The following is an 18,439-nucleotide window of genomic DNA, read 5'->3' as shown; positions in this document are numbered from 1 at the left end:
TGTCGTATTCCTCTTGTCAAGCCACTCCTGAACAACAAACAACATCAGAAGTGTCTTACCTGGGCTAAATAAAAACAGACCTGATCTGTTGCTCAGTGGTCCAAAGTCCTCTTTTCTAATGAGTGCAACGTTTGCATCTCATTTGGAAACCAAGGACCCAGAGTATGGAGGAAGAATGGAGAGGCACACACTGCAAGATGCTTGAAGTCCAGTGTGAAGTTTCCACAGTCTGTGTTGATTTGGGGAGCCATGTCATCTGCTGGTGTTGGTCCACTGTGCTTCATTAAGTCCAGGGTCAACGCAGCCGTCTACCAGGAGATTTTGGAGCACTTCATGCTTCCTTCCGCATACGAGCTTTATGGGGATGCTGACTTCATTCTCCAGCAGAACTTGGCACCTGCCCACACTGCCAAAAGCACCAAAACCTGGTTCAATGACTGTGGGATTACTGTGCTTGATTGGCCAGTAAACTCGCCTAACCTGAACCCCACAGAGAATCAATGGGGCATTGCCAAGAGAAAGATGAGAGACATGAGACCGAACAATGCAGAAGAGCTGAAGGCCGCTATTGAAGCATCCTGGTCTTCCATAACACCTCAGAAGTGCCACAGGCTGATAGCTTCCATGCCACGCCGCATTGAGGCAGTAATTGCTGCAAAAGGGGCCCAAACCAAGTACTGAGTACATATGCATGCTTACACTTTTCAGAGGTCCGATATTGTTCTATGTACAATCCTTGTTTTATTGATTGCATGTAATATTCTCATTTTCTGAGATTGTGGATTTGGGCTTTTCATGAGCTGTAAGCCATAATCATCACAATTATGACAAATCACGGCTTGAACTATCTTGCTTTGCCTGTAATGAGTCTATCTCATATATTAGTTTCACCTTTTAAGTTGCATTACTGAAATAAATGAACTTTTGCACGATATTCTAATTTTTCGAATTTCACCTGTATATATAAATAATCTCCTTAAAACAGGCAATGACACAAGTAAGGTAGGTGATTCTCCCATTTTTTTTCCAGTTACAAAGATTTTAATGTATTTTGGAAGGGTGATATTGGGCCATAACAATTATGCTGTACTTACTATATCATAATTACACCTCCTCCCCTTTATTTGGTTTTTACAAGGTTACAATGTGAAAGTTTGATTGCACTGCTGAGATGTTCTCAATTGCCACACAAAACCTTTTCACAACAATAAAATTCTCTTGTGGAGTCCTCAAAAATTCTAAGAAAAGTGGAGGGAATAAACCTGTGGTGCTACCATTATGTAAGACGTAACAGTGTTATGGTAGGACTGTAAGAAACAAAATGATTATTGTCAAGAGCTTGGGCAGCATGGTAGCACAGGAGTGCTGTGTTGACTTCCCTGCAGTTTAGTATATGGGTGGTGTATGTTTAGCCTGTTTGTATAGGTTTCCTCTGGGTGTTCAATTTTCAGCCCGCAATTGAAACATACTAACAGTTCACTGTCTGGGTATTCAGCAAACATGTACAACCCCAATCCTAGAGGGACCCGGCTAGCTATATTCAAACACTGCATTTCACAATAGTATTAGTAAACATCCTTGGGGGGTTAGGGCAGTACATCAAAATAATTGTCTGCTATGAAGGTGCAGGAGCACTTTATATTGTGCGATCATGTGACATGTTTAGTTTAAAACAGACATGTACTTAAAAAAAGAAAATCACATCTGAGCTATCTGAATAACCCTGCACTAATAAACAAGCAAAATTATAACCAAGGGTTCAGACTTTTGTTTTGAGAAAACAGTACTGTGGGTTTTCTGTGGCCAAGCATACTAACAATGTATTTGTTTCGTTCAGATGGTCTCTGCTAATGGAAAGGATCACTGTTCAAGCAAAACCAGTGAATGGCCAAACTTTCCCTAAAGTGCAATTTCACCTTTACAGAAAATCTGTAAGATGACCCAACACTGGCCCCCCTACCGGACCCGCTGTACTGGAGCCCCGCAATCCTCCTCTTTCAGACACCAGCATGGAGATTTGAGATCCTTGCAGCTTAATCTCCTTTCCATAATGTTTAGCCACATGGACAGTGATGACCAATCAGGATCTGTCTAGCCCATCCTGTTATTATTGCAAGGAAAGGAGAGAAAGCCCTGGTGATTTCAAATCCCCAGACTAGTGAAGCGGGAATATAACTACACGAAGACCTAGTTAAAATAATAAAAACATTTGAAAGTGTACAACGCCTTTAAGATCAGTAAACAGAGACCACATGATTAATGTCACAGCATTGGCCTGTAACTGACTGTCAAAGTAGGCTTTTAAATTGTGTTCTCAAGGAAACCGTATCCTTTACTAATATTGTGCAGCAAGACTGTTAAAACAGCTCAAATACAGTTTTGGAGTATAGGACCACTTTATTAAACTTTAAAAAATCTATTTGAATTATATAATGCAATAGTAAATAAAGACATTTTAATGTAAAATGGAATCTAATCACATATAATGTATACTTACAATCCACCAGCTAATGTAACTTGCAAGGGAGCATGAAGGAAATGGATTTTCTGCAGAAATAGAACATTAAAAAAAGGAAAATGTGTACATTTTATCCATGTTCATCATATGTTCCTCTATCAATTTATAATCAATCTATCCATGCACATACTAAGTGGAACAACCTGAAAGTGGTGGGGGCAAATTACAATGCTATAGTTTTCAGCAGCCCCTATGAGTCTAGTAAGCTAGACTCATAGGGGCTGCTAGAAGCTAGGAGCTCTGGGCCAAAGCAACCGATCAGATTAACCTATTCATCCAAACCTGAGAATGAAACCTCATAGGTTCCTATGGGTATGAATTCCCCTCATGAAGTATTGGCCACAAACCTGCTTGGGCTACTGCATGCAAGTCTGTGATGTACTGGTCTTTATCATACCAATGATAAAAGCTAGTTTTTATTTCTGCATTGTATCCAGTGTTATAGTTGAAGCAGAAGATCAGTCAAATTTTTTTTTCTCATTTTATATCTAGGCCTTCGTTCACACTGGCACTGAAAGCAGGCATTTGAGGTTCATTTTTAACGCTCCTCAAATATCTATGCAAATGATACTGTGGGCAGCACACAGTGCCATTTACATTGTCAAAACATGAAGCAATTTTTGTTGTTATATCACTGTTTTTGTATTTTATGTGCCATTGATAGCCCAAGCGTGGGCATGTCTTTTGCTCTAGTCCTTCTTTGTTAAATTGTTTTAAAAAGTTAATAAAAACCATTGCAATATAAAACGTGAAGCGTTAGTGGTGCTTCAAACTTGAAGCCTCTTGTCAAGTCAGGAGGAGTTTAAAGCCTTTCAATGCCTCCCATTCAAGTCTATGGTGAGGCTTCGCAAACTCGATGGCAGGCATTTGCAGAATGTTAATACCATTACAGTTGATTATAGGCATTTGTGGTGTGGTTTTAACGCTTGTAAAATGCTTTTCAACAGTTTCAAAAGTGCATTTGGGGAGCATTTGTAACCATTTTTCCCAGTGATCACTGAAACTATAGCAAATGAAGAGCCTTTGGCCATGACAACCACTCAACTTAGTTATTTCATCTAAAAAAATTAAACCCCATTGGCTGCTATGAGCAGGAGATCCCCTTTAGCTAGTTTTCTTGAATCAGCTTCATAATATTCATGAAGCTTGCTATTGAAACTGGATACAAAGACGAGCAACTGCCCATAGCTACCAATCATATCTGACCTTTCAGTTGAAGGAGGAGTTCCCCAGCTGCTATGGGTAACTACTTGTGGTTTTGACAGTCAGCAGTGAATCTTTTTTGTGATTAGATGCATATATGGAACCATATGATTCAATGTTTGTTTTTTTCCAGCACACATTACGGAGTGAAATCTAAAAGACATAAATAGACCTTTGTCCGGCCAGTATCAGTCTGATTTTAAGACAATCATAAGTCTCTGGGTGTGCCGTCCCCTCCACGTATACTCTAACCAATCCATCAAAAGTTGTTCAGGTTGGACTTTCCCTGCCAACCACTACCCCTGAAAAGTGGGCGCAATGCAGCTGATCTGAGCATGAATGCTTATAGAAAGATCTTTAAATTAGGAATATCTTTTAGAGGTCAGGTTCTGCCTACACGTTCAAATGTCATCTAATATCTGTAGGTACATTAAAAGTTGGCTGGCCACCATGGAAACAGTCCTATGTTCGCTTTCCCTAGTTTTTCTTTAAATTCGTTTATTATATAACTAAAGATGACTCTTCTATATTCATCTACTTACCCTCATAAAGGGGAAAGACTCCAGCTTCTGCATCAAAATCGGCAGGAGGACTGAAATGAAAGCACAATGTATTCAAGCCAAAAACCATTTTAAAATGATTAAATTATTTATTTTTTTCAAATAAAAAAAATAGTAAAGGAATATTATTTTTACTGCACAAAGAATATGCACCCTTGTGTACAAGGTGCTAGATTATTTGTGATTGTGAATTATCTTTAAAAGAAACATTGTTCAAAGGGATTCAAAAAACTAAAATTCCAGCTAGGGGTGGATGCTGCACAGCTCAATCAATATCTTGGTTCTTCTACTATATCTCCCTGCCAAGATCAGAAATCTAAGTTTTTCAGCAGCACTGTGTGTAATATAAAACACATGGAACATTGATTCTGGTGGTGAAAGCTCCCAGATGTAGTTCTATGTTTGCTTTACCTACTTGGAGTCTCGCTGTGCCATCTGCAGTAAGGGATGTCCTACTGCTCTTTCCAACTTTGGGGTAGTTGAACAAATAGAAATGCCAGTAGAAAGAAAAAGAACCATGTATTGTCTACAGACTAACTTAAGTCCCCTAGTTATATAATATACTGGGGGTGACTAAGGTGGAACGCCAGTCACAATTTTCTTTTTGGTTTTGGAAAGAATGGGTAATGATTAGAACCTATATCAGGTTTTCATTACTATCCATGATCAGGCTGCAGAGATTTTGCCTGTATTTCTTTAGGTTACCAGGACAGTAAGTAAAATCTCTTCAATGGGGATACAGATAACAATAAAAACATTTTGGTTTAGTAAGTTTTTATTGGTTTTTTAAATAAACAGTTACACCCATCACTTGTACATCAGTATTGGATGGGCACAAATAACGTTGGGCTGAGAAAATAGCATTATCCACACCCATAACAGTAGAGTATATAAAAGAAAAGGAGAATCTGGGCCATTTAAATATGCCACAGAACAGGAGGGGAGAGTGCCTAGAGAATACGAGGTCTACGAAATCTAAAGAGTCTAATAAAAAAAGAACTGTTGACTCTCAATGGAAGGCAAAGGGAGATAAAGGGGAATGGACTAGAATGATTTAGCAGATATAAGGTCTGGGAACGTAGGGGAGGATTAGAAAAGGTGCTGGTGGTGGTAGGGGAGGATTAGAAAAGGTGCTGATGGTGGTAGGGGAGGATTAGAAAAAGGTGGTGGTAGGGGAGGATTAGAAAAGGTGATGGTAGGGGAGGATTAGAAAAGGTGGTGGTAGGGGAGGATTAGAAAAGGTGCTGGTAGGGGAGGATTAGAAAAGGTGATGGTAGGGGAGGATTAGAAAAGGTGCTGGTAGGGGAGGATTAGAAAAGGTGATGGTAGGGGAGGATTAGAAAAGGTGCTGGTAGGGGAGGATTAGAAAAGGTGCTGGTAGGGGAGGATTAGAAAAGGTGATGGTAGGGGAGGATTAGAAAAGGTGCTGGTAGGGGAGGATTAGAAAAGGTGACGGTGGTAGGGGATGGGGTCTCATGATTCGTTTCAGCCATTCAAATCCTTTTTATATGCAAGCTGACCGATACTAAGGGCTGTGTCTCTCTCTCTGCTGGAGAAGTGTACTGTTAGGTACTGTCTGCTGACAGACTACTAAAAAGAAGAGGACTAGAAGAAAAGGGGAGAGCCGATAAAAGAGGGGGGAGAAACCAGTTTCGCCCTTTGTAGAGTAATCAAAAGTTGGTGAAAATAGAAGGTTATATCACCAGACAATTCTATAGAAAAATGATCAATGCATGGGACACAAATATCGTCAGATTGGTCTAGGACAGTGGTTCTCAACCTTTCTAATGCCGCGACCCCTTGATACAGTTCCTCATGTTGTGGTGACCCCCAACCATAAAATTATTTTCGTTGCTACTTCATAACTGTAATTTTGCAGTGGGGGGAGTAGTGCCATGTCATTGGTGTCAGTGGGATGAATAGTGCCCCGTCGCTGGTGTCAGTGGAATGAATAGTGCCCCGTCGCTGGTGTCAGTGGGGGGAGGAATAGTGCCCCGTCGCTGGTGTCAGTGGGGGGAGGAATAGTGCCCCGTCGCTGGTGTCAGTGGGGGGAGGAATAGTGCCCCGTCGCTGGTGTCAGTGGGGGGAGGAATAGTGCCCCGTCGTTGGTGTCAGTGGGGGGAGGAATAGTGCCCCGTCGTTGGTGTCAGTGGGGGGAGGAATAGTGCCCCGTCGTTGGTGTCAGTGGGGGGAGGAATAGTGCCCCGTCGTTGGTGTCAGTGGGGGGAGGAATAGTGCCCCGACGTTGGTGTCAGTGGGGGGAGGAATAGTGCCCCGTCGTTGGTGTCAGTGGGGGGAGGAATAGTGCCCCGTCGTTGGTGTCAGTGGGGGGAGGAATAGTGCCCCGTCGTTGGTGTCAGTGGGGGGAGGAATAGTGCCCCGTCGTTGGTGTCAGTGGGGGGAGGAATAGTGCCCCGTCGTTGGTGTCAGTGGGGGGAGGAATAGTGCCCCGTCGTTGGTGTCAGTGGGGGGAGGAATAGTGCCCCGTCGTTGGTGTCAGTGGGGGGAGGAATAGTGCCCCGTCGTTGGTGTCAGTGGGGGGAGGAATAGTGCCCCGTCGTTGGTGTCAGTGGGGGGAGGAATAGTGCCCCGTCGTTGGTGTCAGTGGGGGGAGGAATAGTGCCCCGTCGTTGGTGTCAGTGGGGGGAGGAATAGTGCCCCGTCGTTGGTGTCAGTGGGGGGAGGAATAGTGCCCCGTCGTTGGTGTCAGTGGGGGGAGGAATAGTGCCCCGTCGTTGGTGTCAGTGGGGGGAGGAATAGTGCCCCGTCGTTGGTGTCAGTGGGGGGAGGAATAGTGCCCCGTCGTTGGTGTCAGTGGGGGGAGGAATAGTGCCCCGTCGTTGGTGTCAGTGGGGGGAGGAATAGTGCCCCGTCGTTGGTGTCAGTGGGGGGAGGAATAGTGCCCCGTCGTTGGTGTCAGTGGGGGGAGGAATAGTGCCCCGTCGTTGGTGTCAGTGGGGGGAGGAATAGTGCCCCGTCGTTGGTGTCAGTGGGGGGAGGAATAGTGCCCCGTCGTTGGTGTCAGTGGGGGGAGGAATAGTGCCCCGTCGTTGGTGTCAGTGGGGGGAGGAATAGTGCCCCGTCGTTGGTGTCAGTGGGGGGAGGAATAGTGCCCCGTCGTTGGTGTCAGTGGGGGGAGGAATAGTGCCCCGTCGTTGGTGTCAGTGGGGGGAGGAATAGTGCCCCGTCGTTGGTGTCAGTGGGGGGAGGAATAGTGCCCCGTCGTTGGTGTCAGTGGGGGGAGGAATAGTGCCCCGTCGTTGGTGTCAGTGGGGGGAGGAATAGTGCCCCGTCGTTGGTGTCAGTGGGGGGAGGAATAGTGCCCCGTCGTTGGTGTCAGTGGGGGGAGGAATAGTGCCCCGTCGTTGGTGTCAGTGGGGGGAGGAATAGTGCCCCGTCGTTGGTGTCAGTGGGGGGAGGAATAGTGCCCCGTCGTTGGTGTCAGTGGGGGGAGGAATAGTGCCCCGTCGTTGGTGTCAGTGGGGGGAGGAATAGTGCCCCGTCGTTGGTGTCAGTGGGGGGAGGAATAGTGCCCCGTCGTTGGTGTCAGTGGGGGGAGGAATAGTGCCCCGTCGTTGGTGTCAGTGGGGGGAGGAATAGTGCCCCGTCGTTGGTGTCAGTGGGGGGAGGAATAGTGCCCCGTCGTTGGTGTCAGTGGGGGGAGGAATAGTGCCCCGTCGTTGGTGTCAGTGGGGGGAGGAATAGTGCCCCGTCGTTGGTGTCAGTGGGGGGAGGAATAGTGCCCCGTCGTTGGTGTCAGTGGGGGGAGGAATAGTGCCCCGTCGTTGGTGTCAGTGGGGGGAGGAATAGTGCCCCGTCGTTGGTGTCAGTGGGGGGAGGAATAGTGCCCCGTCGTTGGTGTCAGTGGGGGGAGGAATAGTGCCCCGTCGTTGGTGTCAGTGGGGGGAGGAATAGTGCCCCGTCGTTGGTGTCAGTGGGGGGAGGAATAGTGCCCCGTCGTTGGTGTCAGTGGGGGGAGGAATAGTGCCCCGTCGTTGGTGTCAGTGGGGGGAGGAATAGTGCCCCGTCGTTGGTGTCAGTGGGGGGAGGAATAGTGCCCCGTCGTTGGTGTCAGTGGGGGGAGGAATAGTGCCCCGTCGTTGGTGTCAGTGGGGGGAGGAATAGTGCCCCGTCGTTGGTGTCAGTGGGGGGAGGAATAGTGCCCCGTCGTTGGTGTCAGTGGGGGGAGGAATAGTGCCCCGTCGTTGGTGTCAGTGGGGGGAGGAATAGTGCCCCGTCGTTGGTGTCAGTGGGGGGAGGAATAGTGCCCCGTCGTTGGTGTCAGTGGGGGGAGGAATAGTGCCCCGTCGTTGGTGTCAGTGGGGGGAGGAATAGTGCCCCGTCGTTGGTGTCAGTGGGGGGAGGAATAGTGCCCCGTCGTTGGTGTCAGTGGGGGGAGGAATAGTGCCCCGTCGTTGGTGTCAGTGGGGGGAGGAACAGTGCCCCGTCGTTGGTGTCAGTGGGGGGAGGAACAGTGCCCCGTCGTTGGTGTCAGTGGGGGGAGGAACAGTGCCCCGTCGTTGGTGTCAGTGGGGGGAGGAACAGTGCCCCGTCGTTGGTGTCAGTGGGGGGAGGAACAGTGCCCCGTCGTTGGTGTCAGTGGGGGGAGGAACAGTGCCCCGTCGTTGGTGTCAGTGGGGGGAGGAACAGTGCCCCGTCGTTGGTGTCAGTGGGGGGAGGAACAGTGCCCCGTCGTTGGTGTCAGTGGGGGGAGGAACAGTGCCCCGTCGTTGGTGTCAGTGGGGGGAGGAACAGTGCCCCGTCGTTGGTGTCAGTGGGGGGAGGAACAGTGCCCCGTCGTTGGTGTCAGTGGGGGGAGGAACAGTGCCCCGTCGTTGGTGTCAGTGGGGGGAGGAACAGTGCCCCGTCGTTGGTGTCAGTGGGGGGAGGAACAGTGCCCCGTCGTTGGTGTCAGTGGGGGGAGGAACAGTGCCCCGTCGTTGGTGTCAGTGGGGGGAGGAACAGTGCCCCGTCGTTGGTGTCAGTGGGGGGAGGAACAGTGCCCCGTCGTTGGTGTCAGTGGGGGGAGGAACAGTGCCCCGTCGTTGGTGTCAGTGGGGGGAGGAACAGTGCCCCGTCGTTGGTGTCAGTGGGGGGAGGAACAGTGCCCCGTCGTTGGTGTCAGTGGGGGGAGGAACAGTGCCCCGTCGTTGGTGTCAGTGGGGGGAGGAACAGTGCCCCGTCGTTGGTGTCAGTGGGGGGAGGAACAGTGCCCCGTCGTTGGTGTCAGTGGGGGGAGGAACAGTGCCCCGTCGTTGGTGTCAGTGGGGGGAGGAACAGTGCCCCGTCGTTGGTGTCAGTGGGGGGAGGAACAGTGCCCCGTCGTTGGTGTCAGTGGGGGGAGGAACAGTGCCCCGTCGTTGGTGTCAGTGGGGGGAGGAACAGTGCCCCGTCGTTGGTGTCAGTGGGGGGAGGAACAGTGCCCCGTCGTTGGTGTCAGTGGGGGGAGGAACAGTGCCCCGTCGTTGGTGTCAGTGGGGGGAGGAACAGTGCCCCGTCGTTGGTGTCAGTGGGGGGAGGAACAGTGCCCCGTCGTTGGTGTCAGTGGGGGGAGGAACAGTGCCCCGTCGTTGGTGTCAGTGGGGGGAGGAACAGTGCCCCGTCGTTGGTGTCAGTGGGGGGAGGAACAGTGCCCCGTCGTTGGTGTCAGTGGGGGGAGGAACAGTGCCCCGTCGTTGGTGTCAGTGGGGGGAGGAACAGTGCCCCGTCGTTGGTGTCAGTGGGGGGAGGAACAGTGCCCCGTCGTTGGTGTCAGTGGGGGGAGGAACAGTGCCCCGTCGTTGGTGTCAGTGGGGGGAGGAACAGTGCCCCGTCGTTGGTGTCAGTGGGGGGAGGAACAGTGCCCCGTCGTTGGTGTCAGTGGGGGGAGGAACAGTGCCCCGTCGTTGGTGTCAGTGGGGGGAGGAACAGTGCCCCGTCGTTGGTGTCAGTGGGGGGAGGAACAGTGCCCCGTCGTTGGTGTCAGTGGGGGGAGGAACAGTGCCCCGTCGTTGGTGTCAGTGGGGGGAGGAACAGTGCCCCGTCGTTGGTGTCAGTGGGGGGAGGAACAGTGCCCCGTCGTTGGTGTCAGTGGGGGGAGGAACAGTGCCCCGTCGTTGGTGTCAGTGGGGGGAGGAACAGTGCCCCGTCGTTGGTGTCAGTGGGGGGAGGAACAGTGCCCCGTCGTTGGTGTCAGTGGGGGGAGGAACAGTGCCCCGTCGTTGGTGTCAGTGGGGGGAGGAACAGTGCCCCGTCGTTGGTGTCAGTGGGGGGAGGAACAGTGCCCCGTCGTTGGTGTCAGTGGGGGGAGGAACAGTGCCCCGTCGTTGGTGTCAGTGGGGGGAGGAACAGTGCCCCGTCGTTGGTGTCAGTGGGGGGAGGAACAGTGCCCCGTCGTTGGTGTCAGTGGGGGGAGGAACAGTGCCCCGTCGTTGGTGTCAGTGGGGGGAGGAACAGTGCCCCGTCGTTGGTGTCAGTGGGGGGAGGAACAGTGCCCCGTCGTTGGTGTCAGTGGGGGGAGGAACAGTGCCCCGTCGTTGGTGTCAGTGGGGGGAGGAACAGTGCCCCGTCGTTGGTGTCAGTGGGGGGAGGAACAGTGCCCCGTCGTTGGTGTCAGTGGGGGGAGGAACAGTGCCCCGTCGTTGGTGTCAGTGGGGGGAGGAACAGTGCCCCGTCGTTGGTGTCAGTGGGGGGAGGAACAGTGCCCCGTCGTTGGTGTCAGTGGGGGGAGGAACAGTGCCCCGTCGTTGGTGTCAGTGGGGGGAGGAACAGTGCCCCGTCGTTGGTGTCAGTGGGGGGAGGAACAGTGCCCCGTCGTTGGTGTCAGTGGGGGGAGGAACAGTGCCCCGTCGTTGGTGTCAGTGGGGGGAGGAACAGTGCCCCGTCGTTGGTGTCAGTGGGGGGAGGAACAGTGCCCCGTCGTTGGTGTCAGTGGGGGGAGGAACAGTGCCCCGTCGTTGGTGTCAGTGGGGGGAGGAACAGTGCCCCGTCGTTGGTGTCAGTGGGGGGAGGAACAGTGCCCCGTCGTTGGTGTCAGTGGGGGGAGGAACAGTGCCCCGTCGTTGGTGTCAGTGGGGGGAGGAACAGTGCCCCGTCGTTGGTGTCAGTGGGGGGAGGAACAGTGCCCCGTCGTTGGTGTCAGTGGGGGGAGGAACAGTGCCCCGTCGTTGGTGTCAGTGGGGGGAGGAACAGTGCCCCGTCGTTGGTGTCAGTGGGGGGAGGAACAGTGCCCCGTCGTTGGTGTCAGTGGGGGGAGGAACAGTGCCCCGTCGTTGGTGTCAGTGGGGGGAGGAACAGTGCCCCGTCGTTGGTGTCAGTGGGGGGAGGAACAGTGCCCCGTCGTTGGTGTCAGTGGGGGGAGGAACAGTGCCCCGTCGTTGGTGTCAGTGGGGGGAGGAACAGTGCCCCGTCGTTGGTGTCAGTGGGGGGAGGAACAGTGCCCCGTCGTTGGTGTCAGTGGGGGGAGGAACAGTGCCCCGTCGTTGGTGTCAGTGGGGGGAGGAACAGTGCCCCGTCGTTGGTGTCAGTGGGGGGAGGAACAGTGCCCCGTCGTTGGTGTCAGTGGGGGGAGGAACAGTGCCCCGTCGTTGGTGTCAGTGGGGGGAGGAACAGTGCCCCGTCGTTGGTGTCAGTGGGGGGAGGAACAGTGCCCCGTCGTTGGTGTCAGTGGGGGGAGGAACAGTGCCCCGTCGTTGGTGTCAGTGGGGGGAGGAACAGTGCCCCGTCGTTGGTGTCAGTGGGGGGAGGAACAGTGCCCCGTCGTTGGTGTCAGTGGGGGGAGGAACAGTGCCCCGTCGTTGGTGTCAGTGGGGGGAGGAACAGTGCCCCGTCGTTGGTGTCAGTGGGGGGAGGAACAGTGCCCCGTCGTTGGTGTCAGTGGGGGGAGGAACAGTGCCCCGTCGTTGGTGTCAGTGGGGGGAGGAACAGTGCCCCGTCGTTGGTGTCAGTGGGGGGAGGAACAGTGCCCCGTCGTTGGTGTCAGTGGGGGGAGGAACAGTGCCCCGTCGTTGGTGTCAGTGGGGGGAGGAACAGTGCCCCGTCGTTGGTGTCAGTGGGGGGAGGAACAGTGCCCCGTCGTTGGTGTCAGTGGGGGGAGGAACAGTGCCCCGTCGTTGGTGTCAGTGGGGGGAGGAACAGTGCCCCGTCGTTGGTGTCAGTGGGGGGAGGAACAGTGCCCCGTCGTTGGTGTCAGTGGGGGGAGGAACAGTGCCCCGTCGTTGGTGTCAGTGGGGGGAGGAACAGTGCCCCGTCGTTGGTGTCAGTGGGGGGAGGAACAGTGCCCCGTCGTTGGTGTCAGTGGGGGGAGGAACAGTGCCCCGTCGTTGGTGTCAGTGGGGGGAGGAACAGTGCCCCGTCGTTGGTGTCAGTGGGGGGAGGAACAGTGCCCCGTCGTTGGTGTCAGTGGGGGGAGGAACAGTGCCCCGTCGTTGGTGTCAGTGGGGGGAGGAACAGTGCCCCGTCGTTGGTGTCAGTGGGGGGAGGAACAGTGCCCCGTCGTTGGTGTCAGTGGGGGGAGGAACAGTGCCCCGTCGTTGGTGTCAGTGGGGGGAGGAACAGTGCCCCGTCGTTGGTGTCAGTGGGGGGAGGAACAGTGCCCCGTCGTTGGTGTCAGTGGGGGGAGGAACAGTGCCCCGTCGTTGGTGTCAGTGGGGGGAGGAACAGTGCCCCGTCGTTGGTGTCAGTGGGGGGAGGAACAGTGCCCCGTCGTTGGTGTCAGTGGGGGGAGGAACAGTGCCCCGTCGTTGGTGTCAGTGGGGGGAGGAACAGTGCCCCGTCGTTGGTGTCAGTGGGGGGAGGAACAGTGCCCCGTCGTTGGTGTCAGTGGGGGGAGGAACAGTGCCCCGTCGTTGGTGTCAGTGGGGGGAGGAACAGTGCCCCGTCGTTGGTGTCAGTGGGGGGAGGAACAGTGCCCCGTCGTTGGTGTCAGTGGGGGGAGGAACAGTGCCCCGTCGTTGGTGTCAGTGGGGGGAGGAACAGTGCCCCGTCGTTGGTGTCAGTGGGGGGAGGAACAGTGCCCCGTCGTTGGTGTCAGTGGGGGGAGGAACAGTGCCCCGTCGTTGGTGTCAGTGGGGGGAGGAACAGTGCCCCGTCGTTGGTGTCAGTGGGGGGAGGAACAGTGCCCCGTCGTTGGTGTCAGTGGGGGGAGGAACAGTGCCCCGTCGTTGGTGTCAGTGGGGGGAGGAACAGTGCCCCGTCGTTGGTGTCAGTGGGGGGAGGAACAGTGCCCCGTCGTTGGTGTCAGTGGGGGGAGGAACAGTGCCCCGTCGTTGGTGTCAGTGGGGGGAGGAACAGTGCCCCGTCGTTGGTGTCAGTGGGGGGAGGAACAGTGCCCCGTCGTTGGTGTCAGTGGGGGGAGGAACAGTGCCCCGTCGTTGGTGTCAGTGGGGGGAGGAACAGTGCCCCGTCGTTGGTGTCAGTGGGGGGAGGAACAGTGCCCCGTCGTTGGTGTCAGTGGGGGGAGGAACAGTGCCCCGTCGTTGGTGTCAGTGGGGGGAGGAACAGTGCCCCGTCGTTGGTGTCAGTGGGGGGAGGAACAGTGCCCCGTCGTTGGTGTCAGTGGGGGGAGGAACAGTGCCCCGTCGTTGGTGTCAGTGGGGGGAGGAACAGTGCCCCGTCGTTGGTGTCAGTGGGGGGAGGAACAGTGCCCCGTCGTTGGTGTCAGTGGGGGGAGGAACAGTGCCCCGTCGTTGGTGTCAGTGGGGGGAGGAACAGTGCCCCGTCGTTGGTGTCAGTGGGGGGAGGAACAGTGCCCCGTCGTTGGTGTCAGTGGGGGGAGGAACAGTGCCCCGTCGTTGGTGTCAGTGGGGGGAGGAACAGTGCCCCGTCGTTGGTGTCAGTGGGGGGAGGAACAGTGCCCCGTCGTTGGTGTCAGTGGGGGGAGGAACAGTGCCCCGTCGTTGGTGTCAGTGGGGGGAGGAACAGTGCCCCGTCGTTGGTGTCAGTGGGGGGAGGAACAGTGCCCCGTCGTTGGTGTCAGTGGGGGGAGGAACAGTGCCCCGTCGTTGGTGTCAGTGGGGGGAGGAACAGTGCCCCGTCGTTGGTGTCAGTGGGGGGAGGAACAGTGCCCCGTCGTTGGTGTCAGTGGGGGGAGGAACAGTGCCCCGTCGTTGGTGTCAGTGGGGGGAGGAACAGTGCCCCGTCGTTGGTGTCAGTGGGGGGAGGAACAGTGCCCCGTCGTTGGTGTCAGTGGGGGGAGGAACAGTGCCCCGTCGTTGGTGTCAGTGGGGGGAGGAACAGTGCCCCGTCGTTGGTGTCAGTGGGGGGAGGAACAGTGCCCCGTCGTTGGTGTCAGTGGGGGGAGGAACAGTGCCCCGTCGTTGGTGTCAGTGGGGGGAGGAACAGTGCCCCGTCGTTGGTGTCAGTGGGGGGAGGAACAGTGCCCCGTCGTTGGTGTCAGTGGGGGGAGGAACAGTGCCCCGTCGTTGGTGTCAGTGGGGGGAGGAACAGTGCCCCGTCGTTGGTGTCAGTGGGGGGAGGAACAGTGCCCCGTCGTTGGTGTCAGTGGGGGGAGGAACAGTGCCCCGTCGTTGGTGTCAGTGGGGGGAGGAACAGTGCCCCGTCGTTGGTGTCAGTGGGGGGAGGAACAGTGCCCCGTCGTTGGTGTCAGTGGGGGGAGGAACAGTGCCCCGTCGTTGGTGTCAGTGGGGGGAGGAACAGTGCCCCGTCGTTGGTGTCAGTGGGGGGAGGAACAGTGCCCCGTCGTTGGTGTCAGTGGGGGGAGGAACAGTGCCCCGTCGTTGGTGTCAGTGGGGGGAGGAACAGTGCCCCGTCGTTGGTGTCAGTGGGGGGAGGAACAGTGCCCCGTCGTTGGTGTCAGTGGGGGGAGGAACAGTGCCCCGTCGTTGGTGTCAGTGGGGGGAGGAACAGTGCCCCGTCGTTGGTGTCAGTGGGGGGAGGAACAGTGCCCCGTCGTTGGTGTCAGTGGGGGGAGGAACAGTGCCCCGTCGTTGGTGTCAGTGGGGGGAGGAACAGTGCCCCGTCGTTGGTGTCAGTGGGGGGAGGAACAGTGCCCCGTCGTTGGTGTCAGTGGGGGGAGGAACAGTGCCCCGTCGTTGGTGTCAGTGGGGGGAGGAACAGTGCCCCGTCGTTGGTGTCAGTGGGGGGAGGAACAGTGCCCCGTCGTTGGTGTCAGTGGGGGGAGGAACAGTGCCCCGTCGTTGGTGTCAGTGGGGGGAGGAACAGTGCCCCATCGTTGGTGTCAGTGGGGGGAGGAACAGTGCCCCATCGTTGGTGTCAGTGGGGGGAGGAACAGTGCCCCATCGTTGGTGTCAGTGGGGGGAGGAACAGTGCCCCATCGTTGGTGTCAGTGGGGGGAGGAACAGTGCCCCATCGTTGGTGTCAGTGGGGGGAGGAACAGTGCCCCATCGTTGGTGTCAGTGGGGGGAGGAACAGTGCCCCATCGTTGGTGTCAGTGGGGGGAGGAACAGTGCCCCATCGTTGGTGTCAGTGGGGGGAGGAACAGTGCCCCATCGTTGGTGTCAGTGGGGGGAGGAACAGTGCCCCATCGTTGGTGTCAGTGGGGGGAGGAACAGTGCCCCATCGTTGGTGTCAGTGGGGGGAGGAACAGTGCCCCATCGTTGGTGTCAGTGGGGGGAGGAACAGTGCCCCATCGTTGGTGTCAGTGGGGGGAGGAACAGTGCCCCATCGTTGGTGTCAGTGGGGGGAGGAACAGTGCCCCATCGTTGGTGTCAGTGGGGGGAGGAACAGTGCCCCATCGTTGGTGTCAGTGGGGGGAGGAACAGTGCCCCATCGTTGGTGTCAGTGGGGGGAGGAACAGTGCCCCATCGTTGGTGTCAGTGGGGGGAGGAACAGTGCCCCATCGTTGGTGTCAGTGGGGGGAGGAACAGTGCCCCATCGTTGGTGTCAGTGGGGGGAGGAACAGTGCCCCATCGTTGGTGTCAGTGGGGGGAGGAACAGTGCCCCATCGTTGGTGTCAGTGGGGGGAGGAACAGTGCCCCATCGTTGGTGTCAGTGGGGGGAGGAACAGTGCCCCATCGTTGGTGTCAGTGGGGGGAGGAACAGTGCCCCATCGTTGGTGTCAGTGGGGGGAGGAACAGTGCCCCATCGTTGGTGTCAGTGGGGGGAGGAACAGTGCCCCATCGTTGGTGTCAGTGGGGGGAGGAACAGTGCCCCATCGTTGGTGTCAGTGGGGGGAGGAACAGTGCCCCATCGTTGGTGTCAGTGGGGGGAGGAACAGTGCCCCATCGTTGGTGTCAGTGGGGGGAGGAACAGTGCCCCATCGTTGGTGTCAGTGGGGGGAGGAACAGTGCCCCATCGTTGGTGTCAGTGGGGGGAGGAACAGTGCCCCATCGTTGGTGTCAGTGGGGGGAGGAACAGTGCCCCATCGTTGGTGTCAGTGGGGGAGGAACAGTGCCCCATCGTTGGTGTCAGTGGGGGGAGGAACAGTGCCCCATCGTTGGTGTCAGTGGGGGAGGAACAGTGCCCCATCGTTGGTGTCAGTGGGGGGAGGAACAGTGCCCCATCGTTGGTGTCAGTGGGGGGAGGAACAGTGCCCCATCGTTGGTGTCAGTGGGGGGAGGAACAGTGCCCCATCGTTGGTGTCAGTGGGGGGAGGAACAGTGCCCCATCGTTGGTGTCAGTGGGGGGAGGAACAGTGCCCCATCGTTGGTGTCAGTGGGGGGAGGAACAGTGCCCCATCGTTGGTGTCAGTGGGGGGAGGAACAGTGCCCCATCGTTGGTGTCAGTGGGGGGAGGAACAGTGCCCCATCGTTGGTGTCAGTGGGGGGAGGAACAGTGCCCCATCGTTGGTGTCAGTGGGGGGAGGAACAGTGCCCCATCGTTGGTGTCAGTGGGGGGAGGAACAGTGCCCCATCGTTGGTGTCAGTGGGGGGAGGAACAGTGCCCCATCGTTGGTGTCAGTGGGGGGAGGAACAGTGCCCCATCGTTGGTGTCAGTGGGGGGAGGAACAGTGCCCCATCGTTGGTGTCAGTGGGGGGAGGAACAGTGCCCCATCGTTGGTGTCAGTGGGGGGAGGAACAGTGCCCCATCGTTGGTGTCAGTGGGGGGAGGAACAGTGCCCCATCGTTGGTGTCAGTGGGGGGAGGAACAGTGCCCCATCGTTGGTGTCAGTGGGGGGAGGAACAGTGCCCCATCGTTGGTGTCAGTGGGGGGAGGAACAGTGCCCCATCGTTGGTGTCAGTGGGGGGAGGAACAGTGCCCCATCGTTGGTGTCAGTGGGGGGAGGAACAGTGCCCCATCGTTGGTGTCAGTGGGGGGAGGAACAGTGCCCCATCGTTGGTGTCAGTGGGGGGAGGAACAGTGCCCCATCGTTGGTGTCAGTGGGGGGAGGAACAGTGCCCCATCGTTGGTGTCAGTGGGGGGAGGAACAGTGCCCCATCGTTGGTGTCAGTGGGGGGAGGAACAGTGCCCCATCGTTGGTGTCAGTGGGGGGAGGAACAGTGCCCCATCGTTGGTGTCAGTGGGGGGAGGAACAGTGCCCCATCGTTGGTGTCAGTGGGGGGAGGAACAGTGCCCCATCGTTGGTGTCAGTGGGGGGAGGAACAGTGCCCCATCGTTGGTGTCAGTGGGGGGAGGAACAGTGCCCCATCGTTGGTGTCAGTGGGGGGAGGAACAGTGCCCCATCGTTGGTGTCAGTGGGGGGAGGAACAGTGCCCCATCGTTGGTGTCAGTGGGGGGAGGAACAGTGCCCCATCGTTGGTGTCAGTGGGGGGAGGAACAGTGCCCCATCGTTGGTGTCAGTGGGGGGAGGAACAGTGCCCCATCGTTGGTGTCAGTGGGGGGAGGAACAGTGCCCCATCGTTGGTGTCAGTGGGGGGAGGAACAGTGCCCCATCGTTGGTGTCAGTGGGGGGAGGAACAGTGCCCCATCGTTGGTGTCAGTGGGGGGAGGAACAGTGCCCCATCGTTGGTGTCAGTGGGGGGAGGAACAGTGCCCCATCGTTGGTGTCAGTGGGGGGAGGAACAGTGCCCCATCGTTGGTGTCAGTGGGGGGAGGAACAGTGCCCCATCGTTGGTGTCAGTGGGGGGAGGAACAGTGCCCCATCGTTGGTGTCAGTGGGGGGAGGAACAGTGCCCCATCGTTGGTGTCAGTGGGGGGAGGAACAGTGCCCCATCGTTGGTGTCAGTGGGGGGAGGAACAGTGCCCCATCGTTGGTGTCAGTGGGGGGAGGAACAGTGCCCCATCGTTGGTGTCAGTGGGG

The 18,439-nt window shown here is 56.2% G+C and overlaps 1 protein-coding gene across 1 annotated transcript in view; it reads right to left on the bottom strand.

Moving 5' to 3' along the window:
- SFXN2 (sideroflexin 2) overlaps positions 1-18,439 on the bottom strand; it is a 93,082-nt gene that overhangs the window by 4,656 nt on the left and 69,987 nt on the right. The window contains exons 9-10 of the mRNA XM_089683306.1: positions 4,264-4,313; positions 2,498-2,547 (exon numbers count right to left, since the gene is read on the bottom strand). Of these exons, the coding sequence (XP_089539432.1) occupies positions 2,498-2,547; positions 4,264-4,313 (100 nt within the window). The remainder of the gene's footprint in view (positions 1-2,497; positions 2,548-4,263; positions 4,314-18,439) is intronic.

Source organism: Staurois parvus, unplaced genomic scaffold (assembly GCF_062004578.1).
Source record: "Staurois parvus isolate SC_StPar_1 unplaced genomic scaffold, SC_StPar_1.0 ptg000303l, whole genome shotgun sequence".
In the NCBI taxonomy this organism is placed as follows: domain Eukaryota; kingdom Metazoa; phylum Chordata; class Amphibia; order Anura; family Ranidae; genus Staurois; species Staurois parvus.
Note: the sequence above shows the minus strand (reverse complement) of the source record. Positions and strands in the feature narration are given on the sequence as shown.